The following is a 25533-nucleotide window of genomic DNA, read 5'->3' as shown; positions in this document are numbered from 1 at the left end:
CTAGATTTAACGTTAGTAACTTAATAATGAAATCATTCTTTTCTCTAATTAAACACATAGGTAAAACTAGAATCCAACTTAAAAAGGGTGGGTGAGAGTATGACTGTGATAGAAAAAAAAAGCGCATGAAAATCACCTCCATATTGACTCTGCTCATCCATGAAATGATGTTTACAGCTTAGTTTATTTTTTTTCTGGTGACTCAGGGCAGACATAGCAAGACTTCTCTAAATTTTTGCACAGCATAGTATAGTGCAGATCAATAGCTTTTTAGATAGCTGGAGTAACATAAGCTCTTTCTGGGTATATTAAAATCAGAATAACTTTTAGAATGAAAGGAAAGTCTCACCCTTGATCAGTTTATATTTACTTTTTGGTTAAAAGTGAAATTTGGGGGGAGAGTCTAAGGCTTTAATATAATATCAAATTGGGAGGAGATAGAGCTAGATTTATGGAGAAGCAATAACCCCTGAGAAGCAAAGCAGTAACTTAATGCTGCTTTGGGCATTTTCTTTGCAGCTTTCTCCAGGGCATGCCTTCCTCCTCTCCTTCCTCTCTCCCTTCCTCCCTACTTTATTCATTGGCCACAAAGAAGTTGGGGACTATAAAACCATGCCAAAACCTTGTGAGAATTTGCAACAAATAATCTGAAACATTTAGGGCCGAGAGGAGGGAATATTTGGAAATCTAACCAAGGAAAATTGTAAATATTACTGAGAAGTTAGCTTTGCATTGAGCATTTCATATTCTTTCCTGCCTGTTCAATGTACAAATGTCCCCATTTCATAATTCTCTAACCTCCAAGAACAGCTTGGAGAGAGAAAGAGACACTATCCTGAAGTGCTTTTAGACACAATTTATGTGACTTTGTCCTATGAAGTCTCGGCAAAACAATGTGTGACGTGGGCCTCCAGAGTTTGGGAATGACAACAAAAAAGTGAGATAAGCCAAGCAACAACTCTACTGCACACACATGAACCTGCTGCTGCAGTGCTATGACATCTCAAAGAAGCACTTTGATGCAAGCTTCTTTTGGGCCTGTGACGCACCTCTGGGAGCTTCCCTGGGCACATCTGTGAGCCATAGAGATCTGGCTGTAATGGACGTAAATAAAGAAAGAAAAGAAAGTTAAAACAGAATGTGGGACAACTTAGAAGGTGGGAGGAGATGAAATCAATGGGTCTGAATGGGGGGAATCCCTTTTAAAGTGGGGCAGTTATGAAAATAGGGAGGTATTAAGTAAATCAGGGACATGACAGGCTATAGGACAAGAGATTTAAGATTTAAGAGAATAGAGAAAACAGTAGTGTTTCAAAGTTTGGATGCATAATTACATTTTGGGCCAGATACTTCCTCCATAAATAGGCAAATAATAAGAATTTACCATTATAAAATGGGAAAAGTTACTAAAAGCAGCAACATGAATTTGGAGGGACGAAGGATGGCATCATGAAACGCTTTGACAATAATTTGTTGTAATAAGTTGTTTTTATAACTAGATGATCACAGGTAGCCAGTGGCCATGTGATAAACTTAACAAATTTCAGTTCCCAATTCTGGTTAACCAATTTTGGTTTCATTTTGGAAGTGTCCATGTGACTAAAATTCAAAGGATGACTAAATGGCAACACTAAGCTTTTATTCTTATTGATATGATTTTTTTTTAATTTTATAGCTAAAAAGATGGCTGGCTCAGAGAAAACCAGATAACAGACATTCCCACACAGCCAGACACGATGTGTAGGTTTATTATATATATTTAGTCAAGGGAAAGGGAAAACATTTCATTTTAAGCCATATATGAATATATTTTATTTAATGTTACAGTTCCAAAACCCCACTTCCCATGAATAAAATCAGATATAAGGTATCAGCTTTGTCTTAATTAAGCTATTTAAAATTCTATAGAAACATGCTTTGACCCAGCTGGTTTGATTTAGGATACATGTCCTTGATTCCTGGCATTTGGGGTTACTCCAAGCACAGTGAAACAACACTTTTTACATGCATTCATCACGCAGTTTGATGCTAAAGCCTTAAGCCAAATATTGGAACTCAGGAGCCCATGCATGATCCCAGTTCTGATTCTAAGTGCAATTAATAGCATTTGGTTAATATTGTCATGGCCAAAGGAGTTATTAAGTGTTACAAATCCAGGTATGCATTGCACATAACCACTAAAGCAGACTTCACTGGCATGATCATTACAAAAATCATTATAATACTTTCAGGTATTATACATTCTCATGGCACTTCTAAACTTTTGTAATAAATAGTTGTAGGATCACTAGACAGCAGAAAAAATGCTGTCAGTAGCAGAAGGTACACTAGACAACTATACTTACCACATGACTACACTACTGAAACAATTTTTTTTCTAAGTTGAGACAAAAATGGTTATTACTAAAACCTGATACTTAAATTTGAAAGTATGCCACAAAGGCATATAATCAGAAAGCCATCTCATTACTCCAAATTGAGGAAGTAATCCCAAAAGTTAGACAGCTAATGAACACCTAACAGTCTGAGCATCAGAAGCAGGAGCACATATTGATGCCTGACCATGTATACAATAACTAGAAGAAGACATCAAGCTGGGGATTGTCCAGTGTAGCCCAGGAGAATGGCAGCATGATATAACAGGCCAAGCATGTATCTTATCATAAGAAATGATAATTTATGTCACTCATACCATTTTTCCCTCTGATTGACTTGAAGCGACCGTCACAGGTCTAGAGGTCTGGAAAGGGGAGTTCTGAAGTATTTGGGACAAAAATGGTAATATAAAGGGTAAGGACTTGTAATAATTTAATACCCCAAATCTCACCTCCCAACCTAATTTTAGCTTCAGGGTCCAAGTGTATGTTCAAGTGTACAAGGTTGTAGGAGCCAATTAGCCATCAGGTTATCACCAAGCAACACACTAAACCAGTGTCCAGTTATTCAAAAGAGCAAGCCCTTATAAGACAACTGGACAAGGTAACAATTTTGAGCAAGTGGCTCAAAATTCCACCTCAACAGCCAATATAATCAAATCCGGAAATGTGATTCCTCCCAACACACAATGCCTTCATGGAACCTATGGTAATTAGGACCCAATTCTAAATCCTAACAATAAAATATTTTTAAAAGCTTTTTTATCTTTTGGTTGTTTTAAGAAGTCAAATATATGAGCATAGTAAATGTAAGTCATAGGTTAAGAGAGTAGAGAAGGAAGAATTTAGCATCTTTAAGCTATTTGTGGACAAGTAGTTAACAAAGATCATCATGATGACAAAAAGTATGTCCAACTTCCAAATTTAGTCTGTGTTTGTATAATTAGTGGGTATCTACCAACTACTTCCAAGCAGCTACTTGATTTCAGGATGTTTTTTAGTGAGGCAGAACTATTTGGTTTGGTTATGTCATAAGTGGAAGACTACACACTGCATATTGCACCCATCCCTCTCTCGTCGGCTCACTAGGTTCTAATTAAGACCAAAATAAAAATGGCTGGTCCTACAGTCAGCAAGATGGTGGTGATTCACTTTCCCTTCCTGTCCATTTAGGACACAGACAAAACCAATAAAGGGCTAGAGATGAAGAATTTTGTAACATCAGAAATCAAGAAAGTGGAAAGAGGCAAAAATAAACATTTGGAAGGGAACCAGAATGTCAGATGAGATAAACAGAGAAGCAAATTTTCATATAATAAAACAAAAAGAAAGAAATTAAGGAAAGAAAAATGTGGTATAAATATAATAAAATGAAAAGAAGTTGAAACAAAAGATGGAAGCACGGATGGAAGAAGATTGTCAAAACTGGAAAAATGAAGTTGTCAATATAAAAAAAAGAGGACTAATTGGCAAAGAAATTCTATAAAGTTTGAGAGCTTTTTCCTGTTTCAAATATCATAAAAGTACTTCTAATCTCTCTGGTCTTATAAAAATTAACAGTAGTCAAATTATAAAAATATTTTTATCTGCTTCTATGGTGTTGGTGGTAGTGTTGGTAGTGAGATTGTGATTTCTATATTTGTCTAAAAGAATATTGTGGCAATATAATAAAGGCTGGGCTCAAACGAAAGGCCATATAACTATTGTCTCTGATTCTGATAATGAAGTTGACTAAATCAGACTTTTCTCAGTTTTAGCTGTGTCATTATATATTAAAGTACTCTCCTGCTTGCTACTGGGACCATGGAAATAATCTGCCCAACAATTTATGTGGCCAAGATATTTATTATTTCCATTTTATTCTTACATGTATTATTTCAAAAATTGAACAAATATGATAACTTGGCTACCAATCCAGCCATAAGGCTTAGTACTCCAAATTAGATTGATTGACTCCTTCTCTCTCCTCATTTAGTCATGTGAAAATGATCATTTACTAATCATTATGTTATGAGACAGGAAATATAACTCTTCAATATCTATTTTTTCTCTGGTTTAATAATCCAAGAATTTTTAGTGGATGTTTCCATCAAAGTTTTTATTTTCCAAATTCATTCAAATTCCTCATTATTTCAGGATTCGAAATTTGAGGTCTTTACAAGTATAGAAAAAGTAGTCAAAACATAGGGAAAATTTTCTTGCAATATTTTTGCTTAAAAATGAGGTGCCACTGGGCTCAAGTAAGACCCTACCTTGAAAAACTAAAAACAAGGATGTTCCAGATTATTTTTAAAGAAAAGTTTTAAATGACATAGATAAAAGATATTGTGGTATTTGAGCACTACAAATATCTAAGGAAGGACTAGATCTATTGATTGTTTTATCCAGATAATTCATGTTCGTAATTGCTATAGATTGTTTATACGAAATATGTATAGGGAATATAACCACATAGCTACAATGCATAACTGTCAACATTTATTCCTGAAACATGGGATTTGTTGTTATGTATGTTTATAATGCACACTTAATAATTCTAAGTGTTATGCTATTTTTTAAATCAAACGGAAGAACAGGAAATTTTAAAACAATTTTGGTTTTGGTTGGTGCAGTTAGCTGATCTGGGTAATTCAGGTCACAATGTAGAGCTTGAATTATTCAGATGGACCGACGTCAGTGGCCAAGTTGAATGAATGATTTGCCAGTTCACTTCATGCAATTAAAGAACAGGTTCAGGCAGGGTCTCCTTACCATAGTTACATTTTCTGTGCCATGGCAAATTATTATGGCCAAGCAAGTTGAAATCTCAGAGTCATCATATATTTTTGTTAAGATGGACAAAATGATTTTGCCAATGTAGTTGCCACTTTCTATTTCCATTTAGGATTAACTTTGTAAAGTCCATCCTTATTCTGACATTATGGAAAATGTCCATTCTTGCTTGAAACCTATTTTCACAAAGGAAATTTTCTTGTTTTCATTTTTCATGGCTAACAAAACAAAATAAGGAGCTTACTTACAGTGAATTCTCCGGTGACTGCATCAAACCCCACATGAATCGTATGCTCAAAGTCTGAAGGAAGAGAGATCTCTGGGCGTTCTTTCTCTTTCTTCTTATTGGCTAAAGACAAAATGTTGATATGTATTCATTTGGGTTACAGTTTTACCTTATATAATTTGTATAAGTAGGCTCATCAACACAATTATAAAGTTGAAAGTCAATTGACTCCAACATAATTTTAACCATGTTTAACTTCCAAATTTCCAATTTTATTTGCTGAAGTTGCTGAGAGTTTCATGAAAAAGATTGTCAAATAATTTTAAAACATTCAAATCCACGAGGCATACACCAATAATACCAGCATTTGTGAGGATAAGGTAGGAGGATTATGAGTTTTAGACAGTCTGAGCTACATAGTGAGATCCAGAATAGCTTGGGGTCCATAAGGAGACTATATATCCCTTCTCCCCCAAATTCAAATTCAAACAGAACCATCAAGTATCTGACCATGTAGTATTTAACTGCTTTTGTTGGATGAAATACCATTTACTAAATAATCAGTCCATTGCTTTCAACTTAGATTAAGGTTTATTATTATAAATAGGATTCCATTTATCTATAAAAGTGTATGAATTATTTAAATGCTGATTTTAGTTACATGATAAGTCTTGGAGCTTTCTTAGTTAACATACTTATGTTAAAGGCTTCTTTCAACAGAGATACTATTTTTTACAAATCCTTCTTTATAACTATTTTAACCATTATTCAATCCAGCACATTTTTACTAAAAACTAAAAATAGGTGGGTTTTGCTAAATTATTTTTAATTTATAGAAAGCACAAATCAATTCTTAGTTAAATCTATTTGGTTTGTGGCTATTTTTCTGTATTCTCATTATATGCTATAATATTAGACTTTCTCAAGTAATAGATTTTTATGGGGACAAAATCATGAGTAAATATAACAGAGGTTATTATGCCAAAAGTTTTTAAAGATGTACTTGCTGAAGAAATTAAATTGGGAACTCTAGGAAATTAATGTACCTGGAAATAGTTCCCAGGAGGAAAGAATCATGGAAATACTCTAAAATGACAACCAGTACCCAGCATTAAAGATATAACATATTTGAACATGTGTCTTTAATCAAATTGCATTGAACTCTTTAAAAAACAAAAACTCATCTTGCCAAAGAACATTAGAAGTTTCCTTGTAGGGTCTACGATGGCCTTACAAACCATAGACTTCTGACTTGGTTCTCAGTCCCATGTATGAATTTCTCCCCACTGAGCAGGCCTCATACTCAACCAGAGAAAGAGCAGGTAATTACCCCCATAACTTATGTACCATTACTGCACCGATTTGTTCATCTTGCCTGGTTGCTTGATGCTGTAGCTTGCAGGATCCACTGTTGTTCACACTGTTGGTGACTTTTCTCTCATCTCACTTAGCATTTGGCATAGAGCTTTCCAACACTATGACAGCTAGCCAGCAGTGAGCTGATTTCCATATTAATTCCAGTTTGATTTCCACTGTTTGCTTTAATGTCACAATGGAGAGGTTCTGCCCATCAAAATTCTTCTAAATACATATGTTTATTCCTTTGATAATGCTGATGTCACTCTTGGCTAGTGAAGCTGGTTTTTACAGATGGCAGTGAATATCAGAGAGATACCAAGCCCATTAGAATGATAAGAAGAAGAGAAATCCCAGTGCCTCATATGAGTCATCTCTATCACATCCACCAGGACACAGGAGACATTACAGAGGAAATTCAGATTAAATAAGATTGCTGCTCTCACTGCTAGCCAGGGAACCTTCCCCAGGAAGATGGCAGTAGACACTGAAGAGACTCAAAATTAATTCAAGCAGAAAATGAGAGACTACAGAGAGCTCAAGTCTAAACAAGACATCTAACATGCCCTCCAAGGCTCAGAGAACATTTCAGAAGAAGGGACAGAAAGAATGTAAGTTCCACCAGATGGGAAAGTATATTATGAGGCACTGTCCTCCACACAGGAACTGACTGGTGCACTCAGGGTCCCACAGTGACTATGGCTACCCTCACTGAGGGGGGCTTTCATTAGAAAGGGGGCAGAGAAGGGGATATAAGAAGATAACCTGATGGAAGTAAAACCAATAATTCCCAATAAAAATTATTTTTTAAAGCTCATCTTAGTGGCTTAGTGGTTAAGCACTTTCCTGTGAAACCTAAGGATCCTGGTTCAAGGCTTAGTTTCCTGGGACCCATGTTACCTGGATGCACAAGGGGGCACACATGTCTGGAGTTCATTTGCCATGGCTGGGAGCCCTGGCATGCCCATTCTTCCCCCCCCCGTCAATCTCAAATAAATAAATAAAAATGAACAAAATTTTTTTAAAAGCTCATGTTAGTCAGATCAGCATGAACTTACAAAGTAGATATTTCTTACTGCTGAAGATACCATATGCTGTTGGCATACAACATGGAGTGACATGGCTGGAAGCTGGAACAAAGCCAGTCCCCAGACAGTTAGCACATCTAGTACCAGAAGGTGCTACATAAGTGATTGGAGGAAAATGACTAACATCTGTCTAAGCAACTCATGGTTTAAGTTACTCAGCAGCAAACAAGCTGACGTGATGCTCCCACAAGGGCAATAGTGGTGCATAGCCATGGTGGGAAACCAACTGGTCTTGATTTGGCTAATTGATCTGCTCTGTGGAGCAGAACTCATAGCTGGAGCTGGGAAACAAGTCACAACTATATCCAAAAATGAGCCCACTCTCCATTATCATGCATCCACCAATCATGGTCTAAAAGAGGACCTAAACCTATTAAATTCTCTCTAAACAAATAATTGTTATCATGTTTATCTGGTGCTAACTTTACTCTCCATTGGAGAATCTGCTTCTGTTTTGCAGATAGACACAGATCCTAAGGAAAGAGCCACCCATCACACCTCAAAAGGGCCCCAGCTGAAACTAAGAATAATTGGGGAAACAAGCAAGAGTGCTGTTTTCTTGGTGACCCTGGTACCAGCACAAGGGTGAAGGAGATAGACACAGAGAACAATCAACTCCTACCATACCAGATATCCAGAGACACAGAGGCTCCCAAGACCTCATAACTGAAGCAGACCTAAAATGAACCCCACATGGCTCAGGAAAATTTGGGGAATAGGGGGTGGAAAGAATATCAGAGCCTCATGTTGGTTCATGATACACAGAGACATTTCCTCCTACCCATAACTTATGGCTAACTCCCCAATGCACGACCCACATACTCCAACAAGGAGGGTCTCTGTGGAGAGAGAAGGACAGGGAGGAGGCTAACAACGATACCAACTTGACTGTATTCACTGAGTACAAAACTAATAAAAAAATTCAATTGACTCTATGCATACTATTGGTATTGTAGGATATCCATGATAAATTTTAAATTGAAAATCTTTCATAACTGGATGTCATTACTCATGATTCTTTTATCTTTCCATTCTCATCCAGCATTATATATGATCAGAAAGAGGACAGAAATGAAGGATAGAAATAGGAAATCTCAGGTAGTGAGAGGGGCTATACAGAATCTGAAAGGAAAGGTTCAAATAGAAGGGCACAATCACTCACAGCCTTTGTCTGGTCAAGGAACTTATGTAGGGCTGATTTTAAGGTATCTACTTGCCACTTAACCTCAGTAAAGACCTCATTTTTACAGCAAGTTATTTCATTGATTAAAATATTATTTTACATTAATAGTGAACTTTGAGCTTTCAGTTGGCACTTTGGACTCTTGTGCATGTTTGTATATTTATACTTGATCAGCTCTCATTTTTCCTTTTTCAGAAAGGCTAATAGAATGATTAGCATTCTGTTGATAAAGTCCCACCAATGGTATCCCAATTACTCCTGCAATCTTTGTCTTTATTTTTCTCTTTCCTGATTTCCCATCCTTAATGGACATGACTAGCTACCTGTCTGTCCATTTCCTTGACAACATTGTCTGATTTTTCTTCTCCCACAATGACCATGATTTCTTTGAGTATCCTTGGTTCTTTTTCTTCCACATTTCCAAGTGCAGTTTTTGTCCTTTGGTTATCTTTCCTTTACATGCATTCATTCTCCTGAATTGAATCCACTTTTTGAATAACTCCCTAATCTGTGGTTCACAGAGGTATCAGATCAAGACATTGTGTGACCAAACACTTCATTTAATTTCCGGGAAAGTCACATCTTTAAATTAAAAAAAAATTAGAAATATGTAATTGCATGGGGACCCCTTGGGTTTTGGGAGAGTTGCAGGTAGGTGAAAAACTGTTGGAGTAGCCTCATTAACTTCATAGAAACAAGCTCTTTGTAACTTCATTGGGGTCAAACTATATTCTAAAAATCTAAAGAAAGCTATTGAACTTCTCATTAAAATGTAGTGAGCATATCTACACAATTTTGCATAACCTTCCAGAGGATCATGATTTGCTTGGCTTCCACATTAAAAGCCTCTGCCTTTTTTGTATATCAAGTCCTTATATTAACTTGCACTGATGGCAGCTTCCCCAACAAATAAATTCTCCCAATGTCACTATTACTCTTGATGGGGTGTTTATGACATATCGGCTTAGATGTAAACACTCCACTTGAGTTATATACAGAATTGGCTTAATGAGGTCTCCCCAAAAGGCTTCTTTGTAGCCAGTCTCTTACTTTTACTCATGGCCAAGTATAACAGAGGCAGGAAGCCCAAGCTTCTTCTTCCTCTGGTGCTCTCTATCTCAGTGAAATGATACTACTAACTACACAGGTTATAGAAGTAAACAAGGCCTTAGACTCATACTTCTTTTGGTTAAAGTGACACAATGAATTGATTAATAGGGAAGTGAAATAAAATGTAAAGAAATCCAAAATGTATTAACTTTCCTATGATGATTTATTTTAATCTTCTGAAAGGATATATCTGAAATCACAATGTTTCCACATTTTCGGTACCTGTGATTTTTAAGATGCCATAAGCCTAAAATTATTCTGGATTCTGTGTAATTCAACACAGGCTCACTAACACAAACAACACTTTCTGAGCCATATTTGACTTCTAATTTATCTCTGTTTTAAGTAAACAAATTTTTCCTGTCTCCTAAATTTGTTTTTTTTTTAAATTTATTTATTTATTTGAGAGTGACAGACAGAGAGAGAAAGAGGGAGAGAGGGAGGAAGGGAAGGAGGGAGAGAGAGAGAGACAGAGAGAAAGGGAGAGAGAGAGAGAATGGGCATGCCAGGGCCTCCAGCCACTGCAAACGAACTCCAGACGCGTGCACCCCCTTGTGCATCTGGCTAACATGGGTCCTGGGGAATGAAGCCTTGAACCGGGGTCCTTAGGCTTCACAGGCAAGCGTTTAACCACTAAGCCATCTCTCCAGCCCCTAAATTTGTTTTTAGTCCATCTTCTTTCTTTAAACAGCATAAACTACTATCTTTGTCCAAGGCATCTGTATTTCTTTCCTGGCCCCACTACCTCCAATTTAGTCTCCTCCAACTCAATTCTCTACTTTGTGTCCAAATCATATTTTTGCCTTTAAGATCGTTAAACCACCTCCCATTACTCATATTAATGTTCATGCTCCTTAGCACAATATCCAAGGACCTGCATGATTTAATCCTAGTGTACCTTCCATCTTCTACTGCTCACATGGTCACCACTACCTACACCTATTTCATGCTTCCTAAGTGACTAGGATTCTCTCATCTCCAAACTTTTATTCATGTAAGACAAGTGCTTAGAAAATTGTATTCTTTATCTCCTCCTATATGTGTTACTTTCATTAGTCCTTATTCTTTTTCTTATCTTTTTCAGTACTGGGTATCAAATCTATCTTCTTATGTAGAGCCTCACATGTTTTAAGTACAAGCACTTTACCAGTCCTTATTCTTAAAGACTTACTCTTGGGCTTCCTCAAGCTTGACAAATCTTACCTGGCTTTCCCTCTGCAGATAAAACTAAATACCTCTCTTTTCATAGTCCCAACTAGACAATTATTCTATGTATATGCTGAGCTAAGTATCAACACAAAATTATTATTTCACTTTAAATATACTTTTATTGTCAACTTTCTTATATGAACATATTAAAAATTAGTATTATTTCATTTTTATACACCTATTTCTCTGTCTTTTTTTTTTGGTTTTTCGAGGTAGGGTCTCACTCTAGCCCAAGCTGACCTGGAATTCACTATGGAGTCTCAGGGTGGCCTTGAACCCAGGCGATTCTCCTACCTCTGCCTCCCGAGTACTAGGATTAAAGGGGTGCGCCACCACGCCTGGCTATATACCTATTTCTCAAGAAAAAAATAAAGACATTTGAAAGCAAAGAATGCTTTAACTTTGCCATTCCCCTGCACCTGCCTTTGGTCTGCACACTCAATAACCATCCTTTACGAAACACTGACTTGTAGGATTATCTCATTTAATTTTCACAACATTCTTACAAAGTAGGTTTTATTATTGTTGTTACTAAGGTTACATAGATGACAAAAATAATATCTGCAAAGGTTAAACTATATACTTAGTTTTACAAAGCTGTGAAAAGTCAGAGCTTATATTTGAACTTCTTCCCAACTATGTTCCCAGAGCCTAACCTCATAAAACCTACATTACTGAATAAATTCATGGAATTTAAAAGACACACACACACACACACACACACACACACACACACACACACACACACACGGCCCTAGACTTCAGTAAATGTTTAGTGATTGAATGGAGCTTAGATTAGAACTGATTTTTGTTTTACTTCATGCCTTTAGAACCCTAACATAGTTATCTCCACCCAGAAGATTCTGTGAGAAACATATATACCCTAACCTGATTTCTTGGGTTAAGATTCAGCCTAATAAGCTCTAGGTGGGTATTAGCAAAGAACAGAAGCCCAAACTAGCATCAAACTCTAAGTGCATCTCCCATATTCTATTGGAACAAGAGCATAGATTATTGGCTGGACCATAAACTACAAGACATTTGGCCTTGGGACCCTCAAAGTATGTATAAATTCTTCTTGTTAGTTTATGACTACATTCTCCAGAGTGTCTCACCTTGACATCTTTCTCTATTTCACCATCTCTTTTAAAGAAAGAAAAGTCTCACTACTCATCTGTCATCTATTATCTTCTCTGTTCCAAAACCTAATATTCTTCATTTCCTTAAGTGGCTGCATTTTGTTCCATTAAGTGAAAGTTCTCTTCATTAAATGTTTCCATCACCTATTGCCTTGGATAATCCTGGTAGAAGCTTCTCATTCTTCTTCTTCCCAAGTCCTCATATATGACAGCATGAAGAATCTCCAATTTCTGCCATTTTACTCCAAATTGTATCCTTGAGTTCAGTACTTCTACATGTGCCTATAAAGTCCTCTCTTTTTGAAGTTATTACCCCTTTGTCCTCCTGGCCATGCCCTCTGTGTCCATTAAAGACTTTGGTTCCCAATCTTCCTTCCTAACTCTAGACTGCCATCATTTTTTGACAGAAGATAGAAGTGGGCAACTCCTTCATACCTTTTCCTTAGGGTTCCTTGACCTTCCTCAACTCTATCTTCTGTAACCCACTTCCAGTGCTATCTTTTAAGCCCGTATTTCTCAACCAAAGCAGAATTGTCTGACAGGATTTTACAAAGTAAGACAAAGACACATTTTTTTAACCCCACAATGTGTAGTTAAAGTGAAGAATCACAGCTGCTCCAGATCATTTCATTAGCCTGGCCTTGAACATTTTTCTCTGAAATATTGAACCCTGTTTTCTCATGCTTTGAGCCCAGTCTTCTATCCCATTTACATTTTAATCTTTTCAAGTTCCTACTCCTATCATTTGTGCCTTGATATCAAGTAAAAGTATATTCTCTAGCTCTTTCCATTTTAAGCCAAATGCAGTTCACTCCTGGCCTAAACTATGACACATCATGTATAAAGTCATGGACTTATAAATTCACCCTATGAGCTCCCCTTGCAACTTCCCAACAAAATCCTACTCTGAAAGACTACAATCATGAAGTCTCCCCACTTATGTATGGAAGTTGCTTATATTTGTGAGGTGGGGGGAAAATCACACATCCATGTGGGCTTATATTCATTATAAAGGTCATCGACCTTCACTGGGCTACTAAAGATTCTTAGCAACATTTTCCTTTCTGCTTAACAACTTCTTTACATAATCCCCTCAGAAAAGATTCTAGAATTTCACTCTTTCATTCATCTAAGTTATCTAAGGAACCTTTATGGCTTGGCTGCTTTGATCATTTCTACCTGTTTGTGGGTATCAATAGTGACTTCTCTCTTCCAGTCCAACTGGATGCAGGTTTTTCCTTCCACCCAGAAGGCATTCCTCAACTGGTTCTCTAAATTCTAGTCTCTCTTATTTCTGCAGGGACCTCATCCTATCTGTTATGTCTCTTTTCTTCTTGTCTAGTCAGTCTCTCCTTCTCTACTGGAGTTTTCTTTAGACTTAAAAGATATGCTAAGTTCACTATTACCCATAAAAATCAAAACCCCTCTGCCTCCTGGCATCTGTCTCTAGTTGTTAGAGTTTTTTTTACCATTCCCTCATTTATGTTAAACTTCTTCACTAATCAATTTAGACTTTATCTCTCACTCCCTAAACCAGTGCAATGATTCCCTGAAGTCGCAAATTAATATTTGCCTTTTCCCAAGTGTTACTTTTCAGACCTACCAATCATTGGTCTCATAATGAAAACAGGCACTGTTGACATGCTTATTGAAACTCCTCTCTTTAAGGAGCTCTTTGATATTTCGCTGTTTCTTTCTCAGTTTCATTGGCAGTAGTCTCTTTCTAGTGACTCTTTGAATATTATTCATTGAAGCTATTCGATATCATCTCATAAGCGCCTCATTTCTAGCACTATCTATCATCTATACTAGTGTGTCCTCAGGTGTACTTCCAACCAACCCCCATTGGCTGCTTCCCAACACTCATGTAGTTAGAAAGCTATTGGTAATCTCCCTTTCTTAACCTCATAGGCCCCCTCAACAGTAAATATATTATGATTAAAGTAATTCTACACTGTCTTTTTCCACCCCAAAGAAGAGGAAACTACATCTCCTCCTCTGTTGTCTACTTCATCCTTCTCCAATTCTTCCTCTCACAATCAGATTTATTCCTACGTTTTATTAATTCTCCCTTTAAAATACTGTCTCTGCCTTTTCTCCCTCCCTCCCTTCCTTCCTTCCTTCCTTCCTTCCTTCCTTCCTTCCTTCCTTCCTTCCTTCCTTCCTTCCCTCCCTCCCTCCCTCCCTCCCTCCTTTCTCTCTTTTCTTTCTCTCTTTCTTTCTTTCTTTCTTTCTTTCTTTCTTTCTTTCTTTCTTTCTTTCTTTCTTTCTTTCTTTCTTTCTGAGAAAAAAAGGCAAATAGAGAGAATGGACATGTCAGAGCCCCTAGCTACTGAAAATGAATTCTAGATGTATGTACCACCTGTACCACCTTGTTCTTCTGGTTTTACATCAGTACTGGGGAATCACACCCAGTTTGTTAGGCTTAGCAGGCAAGTGCATTACTTGCTGAGCTATCTCTCCAGCTCCCTCTCTTATCCTTAATAATTCTAGCCCCTAAGCTAGTAACCTTTGATTTGCACAACTCCTGCATAGCCTCATCTTACACCCTTCCACTCACATTCCAGGTACTAGCTATCTGAACTTCCTGTGGTTGTTTTCATAGAAACACAGGTAGCAGTGTCTCAAGCTGCTCTTACTGCTAGGAATGCCACTCATTCCTCATATGGCTAGCTCATTCTTTTTAAGACTCACCTCAGTTCAGTTGTCCCTTCCTCAATGAAGCCTTCCTTAACTCTTCCTACCTTGAGTCTTCAATAACAATAATGGTTCCTTCTTAGTGCTCACTTCTACCTTGTACTTACCAAACTAAATTCTAATCATTGACTAACTTGTCTGTGTCTCTCACTAGGCCATCAATTCCTTGAGGACTGAGAGTGGGATTGATTCCCTTCTTCACCCCAGAACTGGACAGTACTCACTATTTAATAACCAAGTAAATGAATAAACAAATGAATGGATGGCCTTCAACATATCAAATGAGACCCAATGGAGATAGGTCATGCTTATATGCTAGAATGTGTTCATGGATGAGGAGACAACATTCCAGGTCCACTAAGAAGGCCAAAGAAGTGAGGAACACATAAAAGTTATTTCTGTAGTTGAAGTTGTTGATGGTGTTGATGATGTTTCCCCCAGCAATGAGGATGATTCTATATTCATTCAGGTACACAGCTTACCAGGTACCCCTTTGGGGTCAATAGTACGTATTAAGAACATAGCTGAAAAGTGTTCATGGTACAACAAAATAACCAATTCTTACCCAGATGAAATCCATGGGTGGTGCTAGGGTTGTCTTTACAAAGTGATGTTAGAAAATGGTCACCTAAGTCTTACTTGTATTAGGAGTTCTACTTGTCATATTCTTCTAAAATTTCTGGGAGTTTTTTGTACTGTATATCATGTGGTGACTTCCATAATGGAGTTTTAGAATTGTTCTATCTCGTTGAAAGCAGAACATGCAGTAAAACAAAAGGAATGGCAGAAAACAGACAAAGTTTTCTTTCATAAGCTTAGCCTAGAAGCAGAAAACAACAATCATTTTTTAAGAAGCAACTGAAAATATGTGAAATGTTACAGAATATATGGCATAATTTGTAAAAGGAAACACATAAAGCCACATTAATGCAGAAAGCTAAAAGCAAAATATTATACTAAAGCATATTTTAAAATATGGAAATATATTTTTCTAAAGAAAACCACACTATCTGGTTGTCTGAGGCAAGCATTACATGACTCTCTCTTTCTACTGTCTCCACTTCTTTCCCTTTGCATTAGTTGATGGGTCAATTAGGATGTGCATAGTGAGGTATGGTTTGATGTGGTGACAGGCAATGCTAGAGGATTCATTAGGAACATAAGTAATATTCTAAACTTAAATGACAAATAGCAACCAATACTGCCAGACCAAGGAAACTTAGTTGCTAAGTTGTACAGAATAGAATATAAATGCATACCTGAGGGTGGTAAAAAAGAGATCATAGATATCTGTGGTAAATTGTCAGTGAGAGAGGCACCATAGACACTGGATGGGGTAAAACACTGGAAATAGGAGTAGCAGGAATAAAATTTCAGAAATAAAAATTAACATAGCACATAGATATGGAAGTGTGTTAAGGAATAGTCTTGGAAATCAGTTGAGATAGTGGCAAACAATGTGGAGAGGAATGTTTATGAGCAGGTGGATGGCATTATATGGGTTTTGCAGAAGATAAACTAGGTAGCTATATGCTGCTAAGGCACACATGCCTTGATAGCAGTGGGCCTCCTGAGGACTGCTGCTCCACTTGGACTGAGAATAAATGATGGAATGCAATGGAAAAATCATCGCCATAATCTGTTGCACCTAAGGTCTATTACTAGGCACTTCCTATCAATTCTGAATCATCTACCTCTCTCTCTCTTGTGTGTATGTTTCATATAAACTCTGTACATAAACGTATGTATTATTTTTGCAACAAGATATAAAATTTAGTTGGACAAACTAGGTAGCTATGTATTGGAAAGGCACTTTGCCTTACAGGGAGAATCTCTCACAACATTCAGCACAGAGGCAGACACAAGAAAAGCACCAGCATAACGATTTTCTGGGTAAAGGATATAACTCAGCAGTTTAAGTGTGCTCCAGATATCTGACTTCTGAATTGAGTTCCTTTGGTCTGACAGTATTGGTTGCTATTTGTCATTTGTTAAGTTTAGAAAATAAGATCTGTGCTCAAAGTCAGCATGAAGCTCAGATCTATGCATTGTCTGTTCACACATATATCTCTATCTAATGGTGTTATGTAAAGTCCTATGAGATAATGGATGTCTAATAAAGCAGTTTGCTAGAGGGCTTGTATTGGAGTCACTAAAAGGTTGGAGCTTTCCTAGGAAACAGCCATGTACAATGGTCTCTCTCATGATACCAGAAGCCCTCCTCCCTCTCTTTATCCTTTCTGTTATTTGTTTTTGTAGCCTTATAGATTATTCAGACATTGGGGCTACTTCTGTAGTGACTGGGTCAGAGACCCACCATACTAAAAAGCTTCTATTTTCTTTTTTTATTTAAAAATTTTTGTTTATTTATTTGAAAGTGACAGACAGAGAGAGAAAGAGGCAGATAGAGAGAGAAAAAAAAAGTGGGCGCAACAGGGCCCCCATCCACTGCCAAGACACATGTGCCCCCTTGTGCATCTGGCTAACATGGGTCCTAGGAAATTGAGCCTCAAACTGGGGTCCCTAGGCTTCACAGGCAAGCACTTAACTGCTAAGCCATCTCACCCACCCAAAAGCTCTTATTTTCAGTCTTAAGTTTTGTTCAGAGAAAACCAGTTGAAAGGATACAAAACTGTTTGCAAAGGGCTATCCACGTTCTAAGGAACATAACATCCATTTTTTCCTGACAGATGATCCTTTGTGACTTGGTCACCCTTTTGCTGAGTGATAGCTGCCTTCCACGGCTCATCAATTTCTCTTTCACTAGGAAGCTGCTACTCAGTGTCCCCACAAAGACCATCGATAAAATTTCACCTTTTTCTAAAAGACTGAAAATACTTCAGTGTCTAATCAACTGCCAAGAAAATGAATTAGACTAGACTTGCTAGACTTGTTTTCATGTTACTCTGTTTCATCCTTTAAGCTGTGGGTCACAGAGCACACTCTACTATAAATCTCAAAAGGAAAGCTATTTGAGGGCTCACTTATGCTTGAGTAAGAATAAATATCCCAGGACAGTTCTTCCTATAGCAACAGTAGCCCCACAGGTGGTGTCTGAAAAGCAATTACCACTTGTGAAAAGCAATATTCCCAGAGGTACTAATTTCCTCCAAGGTTCAAATCCCTGAGACATCTGCTCTATACACAAATATCCTGCTTGCAAGCATGGTGTGAGGGGAACCCACAAGAATTTCTCACATCTTTACATCATGTAAATTTTCCTTTACATGTGGAAAGGGAAGGTGATTCTAGTTTTCACATTATTGGGTGGTAGAATGTCATTGTAAGGATCTTTAAATTTATTTTTCTCCATTGGAAATATTTGAAAGTTTACATGGTAATTGCAAAGGAAATACCAGGCACAAACATAGGCTTTATTATTGGCCCTAAGTATTTTAAGAAATTGACAGGGAAGGGAAAGGAAAAAAATTGAATAGACTCCATACAACAAATTATTTCTGTCATCAATTTAGCATTTTGGGAAATTGCATACTGATTCTGACCAGAAAAGGAAGGTGTTTAATAAATTAAGAGTGCTGGATTATGAATGTGTGCAAGAAAAGGGAATGATGACAGGTGGTCTTGTGTTTTATTTTAATATGGTTCTTCAATGTTTCAATTTTCATAAGCATCAAACATCTCCCTAACCAGAAACACATTTAAAATCCATTAAATAACACAGTAATTGAAATAAATAATTACTTGTGTTTTTCTTTATAGAGAAATGCTAATTGCTTTCTGGTAGTACATTAGATATGTCATGCTTTCCAAAATAGTGGGTCAACTTGGTGAGAGTATTTTAACACCCATAAAATGCCTACCTTTACAAAGTGGTTTCTATAAAAATCTTTCCTCCATTAGAGAAGGCTTGAAGTACACGCCTAATATTAAAGTCCTTTAAACATTGTATTGCCTGTATAATTACCTTTCAGAATACATAATTTCATTAGTAAATCGCATAACAGGGTAACTAGTTTTGCTGGAAAACTAACTAATCTAGAACTTTTTAGACTCAGCATTTCCATCTTATAAGTGAGAGACATGTTTTAAGCATTTTAGATTGTAAGGACAAGGTCTTTTCATATTAGTTGGGAAGGACAAGAATTGAAGTTCCATCTCTCCTGTCTTCAGGTAGAACTTGCTAAAATCCTAAAAAACTCAATAGAGAACCTAGGGAATTTCATTCTTACAAATTCATAATATCTAAATAGCCTATCTGAATTTTCTTTATGTTCATTCTGTCATGTAAATTAGTGAACCCATTCTGTGTGTTGGGTCTTCAGTGACTACTAAAAATACAGTATGTACAGATAATACCTGAAAGTGGCATATGATTTTGCAAGAGCAGCAACAAGCCAAATTTAGTGGCGGAATGTTCATGAAGGTGATGAAATGAAGAAAAGAAAATGATGGTCCCATGTGAGTCCTATAGTTATCCCCATTCACACATTCAGACAGCCATCACCTTCCGTGTTTCATCTTCCAAAACACTCAATTACAGTGGCCATTCTGGGAAATAATTAGGAAGTTGCCTCTTATTTGTCTCTTTCTAGGCCACATATTACTTGTTCTGTTCTTATTTATATCAAATCATACATGCAACAGTTATAATGGAAAATGCTTGAAAACAAAAGGCAAAGATGTGGTAGTGTTGTGAGATCATAAGGATAAGAATATAAGCTACATGTTAGGAGAAAATGGCCTTATTTGCTCTAAGAAGGAAGGTAATTTTGCAACCCTTAGCTTTTATTTTTTTTTCTCCTTGTACATTTCATTTTAATTTTTGATAAAACCCTCTTCTGTTGTGCTATTTTCCTACATAGTTCTTATATCTTCTCCCCTTCCATATCTTCCTGACACATATTAGCTCTTCTCTTTAATTTATACGTATGCATCCTCTAATCCTGTATTCCACACTTTCTTTCCATTTGACTTCCTAGAGATTTTAGTGGACTACCATATTGGGCCACTTTCCCCTGTTTATTAATCCTGCAGTGGTAGCACAGACCTTCTTAGATAGGGACAGTGCATCCTTATCCCACCTTCTTTCATTTCAACAGGGGACTTCTAGGAGCAAAGGAGTAGATAGGGGGCTCTTCTTCTAGGAAACAGCGCTGACCCTCTGGACAAGCAAGAGCCTGTGCTCTTCAGGCTTCCCCAGGGTAGGTCAGTGATCTCTGAAGAATACTCTTTGCTAAGCTGCTTGGACTGCATTGGGAGAACCAGGAGGAATGCAAACACCACTCAGGAAATAGTAGTCACTGACCCCTGGCTTTTGGAAAGCAGAAACCTCCATTAATTGAAACTCTCACATGTTATTGGTGAAATGATAATCTCTTTGAGCTACTGCAAGATCCCAAAGGGCCTTTAGCATCAGCAAAGAAAGATTACATACTGTTACCAAGCTAAGTATATTTTATTGTATATTAGATGAAAATAAGTAATATGCATTGACCAAAACATTTGATTAACAAGACCATAAAATATAGCTGAGAGTTATCTTTAATTAATTGTTGCATAGCACTGCTCCCTGCTGCTGAAGGTGAAACAATCTAGGAATCAGAATAACAGTATATGTAAATATTAAATACAATATCAGCAACTGTATAGCACTTTATGAACTGATTCACATATATGAAGACACTCATATAGAGCTTCATCTTTTTGAAAGTAAGCAATTTGTAAGCCTGTGAGGCACACAAACCAAATGATAATCTAAGCCACACAATACCCAAATCAAATTTTATGCCATTTCTGTTGTCTATTGTATTTTCTCACTATCATTTGCTTCAAAAAGTTTTTCCAAAAAGCTTTTTTTTTTTCCTTTCTGAATGGCAGTTTTAAAAAATCCTCCTTTACTGAAACTCAGATACATTTCAAAGCACACTGCAGTCTTCATAAGGGAAAATGAATGCCACTCTGGCTTTTGATGATAAGAACACAGTATATCACATAGCCCCTTTATCCCACTGCAAGGCAGGTGAATATAGAAAAATGAGAATACAGTTTGGAGTCAGAGAGACAAGGCTTCTGTATTTTGCTATGTAGTCCTTGGCTGAACTTAAATGCTTTAAGGTTATCAGAAAAAAAGGGAATAGTATAAGGAATGTAAAGATTAAAACTCCATGCACACATGAAGCTTGCAACATATTTTGACACCCAGTAACTAATCACTCCTCATTTGTCTTAATTCACTTTATATCCAACTATTCCATCAGATGCCTGCCAGTTAAACAGCCATCACACAATAACCCAGCTCAACAGCTCACAAAATCCTTTGCATTTCACGACAAATGAAATGCACATGAAGTATGCTCACTAAAGACAGCCTTCCACATGGAAATGCATGCCCTCCAAAACATACCTAATGCCCAAGAGCAACAAGACAAATGAGCACATGAGACAGATGGCACACAGAACATGTCACATCCAAATGCAGCCTCACCTGCTCCCTTCCCATATGTTATTCCAGCTTCAAGTCGATAACACTGATTACTTCTGGAGGCACTATGCTATGGGCATAGTGGCTGAATTTATTTGCTTCAGTCTTTTCCTTATCATTTTACCTATGTTCACATACTTATTAATGTATTTATTCACTAATATAGTTATTCAACACCTTGTCGCTAAATGGATACCAGGTGGCTTATGAAAGTGCACAAATTCAACATATAAGAATATATTCAAAATACATGAAGAGGAAAAGGGTAAACAACAATAAAGATAAGAACATAAAATGAGCATAAATATCATAGAAATTTATAAATGCTAGGCAAGGACCACACATTTGACTTATCACTTTCTAATAATCACCAAGAAAACCTTATCTGTTCCATACATCTTAGCTTTAAAAAAATAAAATGAAATCACTCATTTAGGTTGCACTTTTCCTCATTTGAAATCTTTAAAGAAAACCCTTTTCTACAGTATAATATCATAAAATGGTGACAAATCATCCCTCCTCGATTGATCTAATGCCAACATTCAACTCCCAGAACAGTTTCCAACAAAGCTCACCAATCTCAACATTATATCTACTACTTATTTTTCTCTTCTACCTGTTTTTTTGGATGCCCTATTTAGTCAAAGAAATGGGGCTGTTAAAGAGATTCCTTAAAAAAAGAAAACAAAGGCTGGAGAGATGGCTCAGCAGTTAAGCGCTTGCCTATGAAGCCTAAGGACCCTGGTTCAAGGCTCAATTCCCCAGGACCCATGTTAGCCAGATGCACAAGGGGCGCACGCATCTGGAGTTCTTTTGCAGTGGCTGGAGGCCCTGGCATGCCCGTTCCCTCTCTCTCTCTCTGTCTGCCTCTTTCTCTCTCTGTCTGTTGCTCTCAAATAAATAAAAATAAACAAAAAAAATTTAAAAAAATTAAAAGAAAACAAACAAGAGATGCTCACTTTTTCATGTAAAGAAAAGTTGTGAAAATGTACTTAAAAGCCCTGCGTTTTCACCAAAAAACAAATATTTTCATTTCTGCCATGAAGTAGACTTTATGACATTGTTTTTAATGGAAAAATTAGATAAAGACTCCAGATAAAAACAGAGAAGTAGTGAAATAATAATGCTGTCACATATTAAAATATTACACACAATCAAAAATGACACTTATAAAGACGTTGTTAAATGAAGGAAATATTTCATGATAAGAAAAATAGCAGAATACAAAGCTGTATACATTGTGAGAATAGCTATGTAAAAATTAATATATGCATACATGTAGCCATAAAGAAAGTCAAAACTAAACTGGCCAAACTGTGAGCATTGTTTCTGAGGTTTGTGATTATGGGTGATTTTTTTTTTTTTTTTTACTTTCTTACATTTGTCTTGATCTCTCATTTTCTGATATTGATGAACAATTCAGATATGATGATGAAAGAGGAAATAAGGGAACCCATACCACACAGTTATCTTTGGGTTATCCAAATACAAGCAAATTTTCTTTTCTTTTAAATTTTCCTATGACATATAAATTCTAGTTAGGGAGAGAGTTACTTTAAAATTGTTCAAGGGCTGGAGTGATGGCTTAGTGGTTAAGCGCTTGCCTGTGAAGCCTAAGGACCCCGGTTCAAGGCTCGATTCCCCAGGACCCATGTTAGCCAGATGCACAAGGGGACGCACGTTTGCAGTGGCTGGAGGCCCTGGCACACCCATTCTCTCTATACCTGCCTCTTCCTCTCTCTGCTGTCACTCTCAAATAAATAAACAAAAAAAATTTAAAATTGTTCAAAACTCCAGTTTACTAGTAGTTTGTAAAGTTTTAAATGCTACAAATATAATAATACTTCAAAACTCCCTAGTAGTAGTTCACTTTACTTTTTTTGTAGTACTTTGGCATTTACAATTACATTTGGTTATTGCAGTGATCTGGTGAGTTATGCCAGGAACAACCATTCTTGTTAAACAGGTGATTAAAGTCAGGTTGAGCAAAGTTTATGTGATAGCCACAAAGTCACAATAATATGTGGCAGAGCCAGACAGGAGCCCAGGTCTCCAGAACCCAAGTCAAATGGTTTTTCAATGAATTCAAAACTATGATGTAATACAAACAGTCACCTAGAGGCAGGAACATAAACTCAACAAACTTCCCCCATTCTTGAAGATCATGTTGGTAGATAAACCTCAAAGTAGCAAAGTTCAGTTGAGGAAATTATGGATTTAGAAACAGAAATGGACAGAAGAAATGATGTCACAAGTGAACAACTGAAGTCCCTTATACTTTATATGTAATAACAAATGGCACTGCATAACATGAAAAGAATAATGAAACTTTACAATGTTTAAATAATGAGAATGATAGGTGCTACATAGTTTCCACTTAGATCCTGTGATGGTTTCCAGGGGTGACAAGGATGTATCTGTCACACGTTATGGTAGTGGGATATGAGGGTGATAGTGATGCAATTAACAGTGATGACGTGTTAGTTCAAATTATGGATGTTAGTGCCCTTAAGGATCACTCAAATCCAATCTTGAAGTTGTAACATCTTGCTTGTGGCTTTAGCTCCATCAACTATGTGAGTATCAGTGGCTCTAAGTAATAACTCTGGTCCCTGTGAAGATGACTTCTGTGTTCTCAAGTCCTATTTGAAGCTACCTAAGTGCCTCTGTATAGAGTTCAGTTAAATCATTCAAGCTCTGTCTGAAGACAACTTACCAGCCACTCAGGGAGGGCGTTTAAATGGCACTGACTTGATGAGTTAGGACTTTCCGATATCACCTTCTTCCCATTTCGTTTTCTTACAGCATGTCTGTGCAAGTCGGATTAAACTATCTAAACTACCTGAAGGCAGCTCATCAGCAGTCCAGCTATTGTATCAAATGGCACTTGGTGACTACTGGAGATGGTTTTGGCATGATGTGATTGTTTTTGACAGTATCATAGCACCTCTTTCCCGAATTCTCCTAAATCACTTAGGTTTTGAACAGGTATGATTTAATATGAAAAGTTATGAATTGTCATTACTTTTGTGGGGCATTCATAACTTTACCTTCAGTCTCACAACCTCCAGTTATCCTCAACGTCCCTTATGATATTCACCTCTAAGCTTCTGGAACCTTCCTGAGGATCATCCTACACAGCATCACATCACTTGAATCACTGTGACAAGTTCAAATTCAAATCTGGCAAGTGACTGCACATGCACAAAAATTCACCCTCATTCATGGATTCTTCTAAATCAAATGACTCACTGCTTTCAGGAGAGAGTGCTGAAAGATATTGAACCACCTCTAGCCAAATCTTCTGGTTTGTATTAATTGTGGGCTCTACCAAACTAGCTAATGACTCTTTTATTAAGGTTTCAACATTAGTGATGGTGTCAGAATCCCTCACACTAGGATTTTCAGAACCTTCATAAGATTTTTGAACAGCAAATCTGTATATACTAGCAATGTCTTCTTGGGTAGCTTGATCTAAGGGCTCAAGATGTGGTCTATCATAAAGACAGTGTTTACCCTAGAATGCACATTGGCAAATGCCTGTGAATAATGCATGAAACATCCAAATTGACATTGAAGAATCAGCAGGACTTTGAATGCAAGAGTTTTTTTTTTTTTCTTTTCTTTAGGTAGTCTTGAATTTCTTTAAGAGGAAATTGTTGAGGCCATTCCTGAAGGAGAGGGTGAATCATTCAAGCTCTTCTGTTTGTATGCCAAATCATGGGAAACTTGGCTCAATTTTCTCCCCTGAGAAGATTTGGGCATAGTTTTCTGGAGAAAAGCAATGGTTTCACTATGAGGTCAGTTGATGTATTGGCACAAAACAGAAACGTCAGCCTCTCTGATTTTGCTGACCTCATGTCAACACTAGATGGCTTATGTTCTTCAAATGGGCAAGAAGGATTTTTCAAAGACTCCAAAAGCATTTCAGTCTCA

At 37.0% G+C, this 25533-nt stretch overlaps 1 protein-coding gene across 9 annotated transcripts in view; it reads right to left on the bottom strand.

Annotated features, from left to right (window-relative positions):
* The window catches only part of Pak3 (p21 (RAC1) activated kinase 3), a 268737-nt gene that overhangs the window by 67615 nt on the left and 175589 nt on the right, over window positions 1-25533 (bottom strand). For 7 of the 9 annotated variants that reach the window (XM_045140431.1, XM_045140432.1, XM_045140434.1 and 4 more), the window contains 2 exons: window positions 5396-5496; window positions 1050-1094 (listed from right to left, as the gene is read on the bottom strand). In XM_045140431.1, coding sequence (XP_044996366.1) covers window positions 1050-1094; window positions 5396-5496 — 146 coding nt within the window. Of the gene's footprint in view, window positions 1-1049; window positions 1095-2692; window positions 2756-5395; window positions 5497-25533 lie in introns of all 9 variants that reach the window. The other 2 variants (XM_004659125.2, XM_045140436.1) reach the window with 2 other exon arrangements.

Source organism: Jaculus jaculus, chromosome X, assembly GCF_020740685.1.
Source record: "Jaculus jaculus isolate mJacJac1 chromosome X, mJacJac1.mat.Y.cur, whole genome shotgun sequence".
NCBI lineage: Eukaryota > Metazoa > Chordata > Mammalia > Rodentia > Dipodidae > Jaculus > Jaculus jaculus.
Note: the sequence above shows the minus strand (reverse complement) of the source record. Positions and strands in the feature narration are given on the sequence as shown.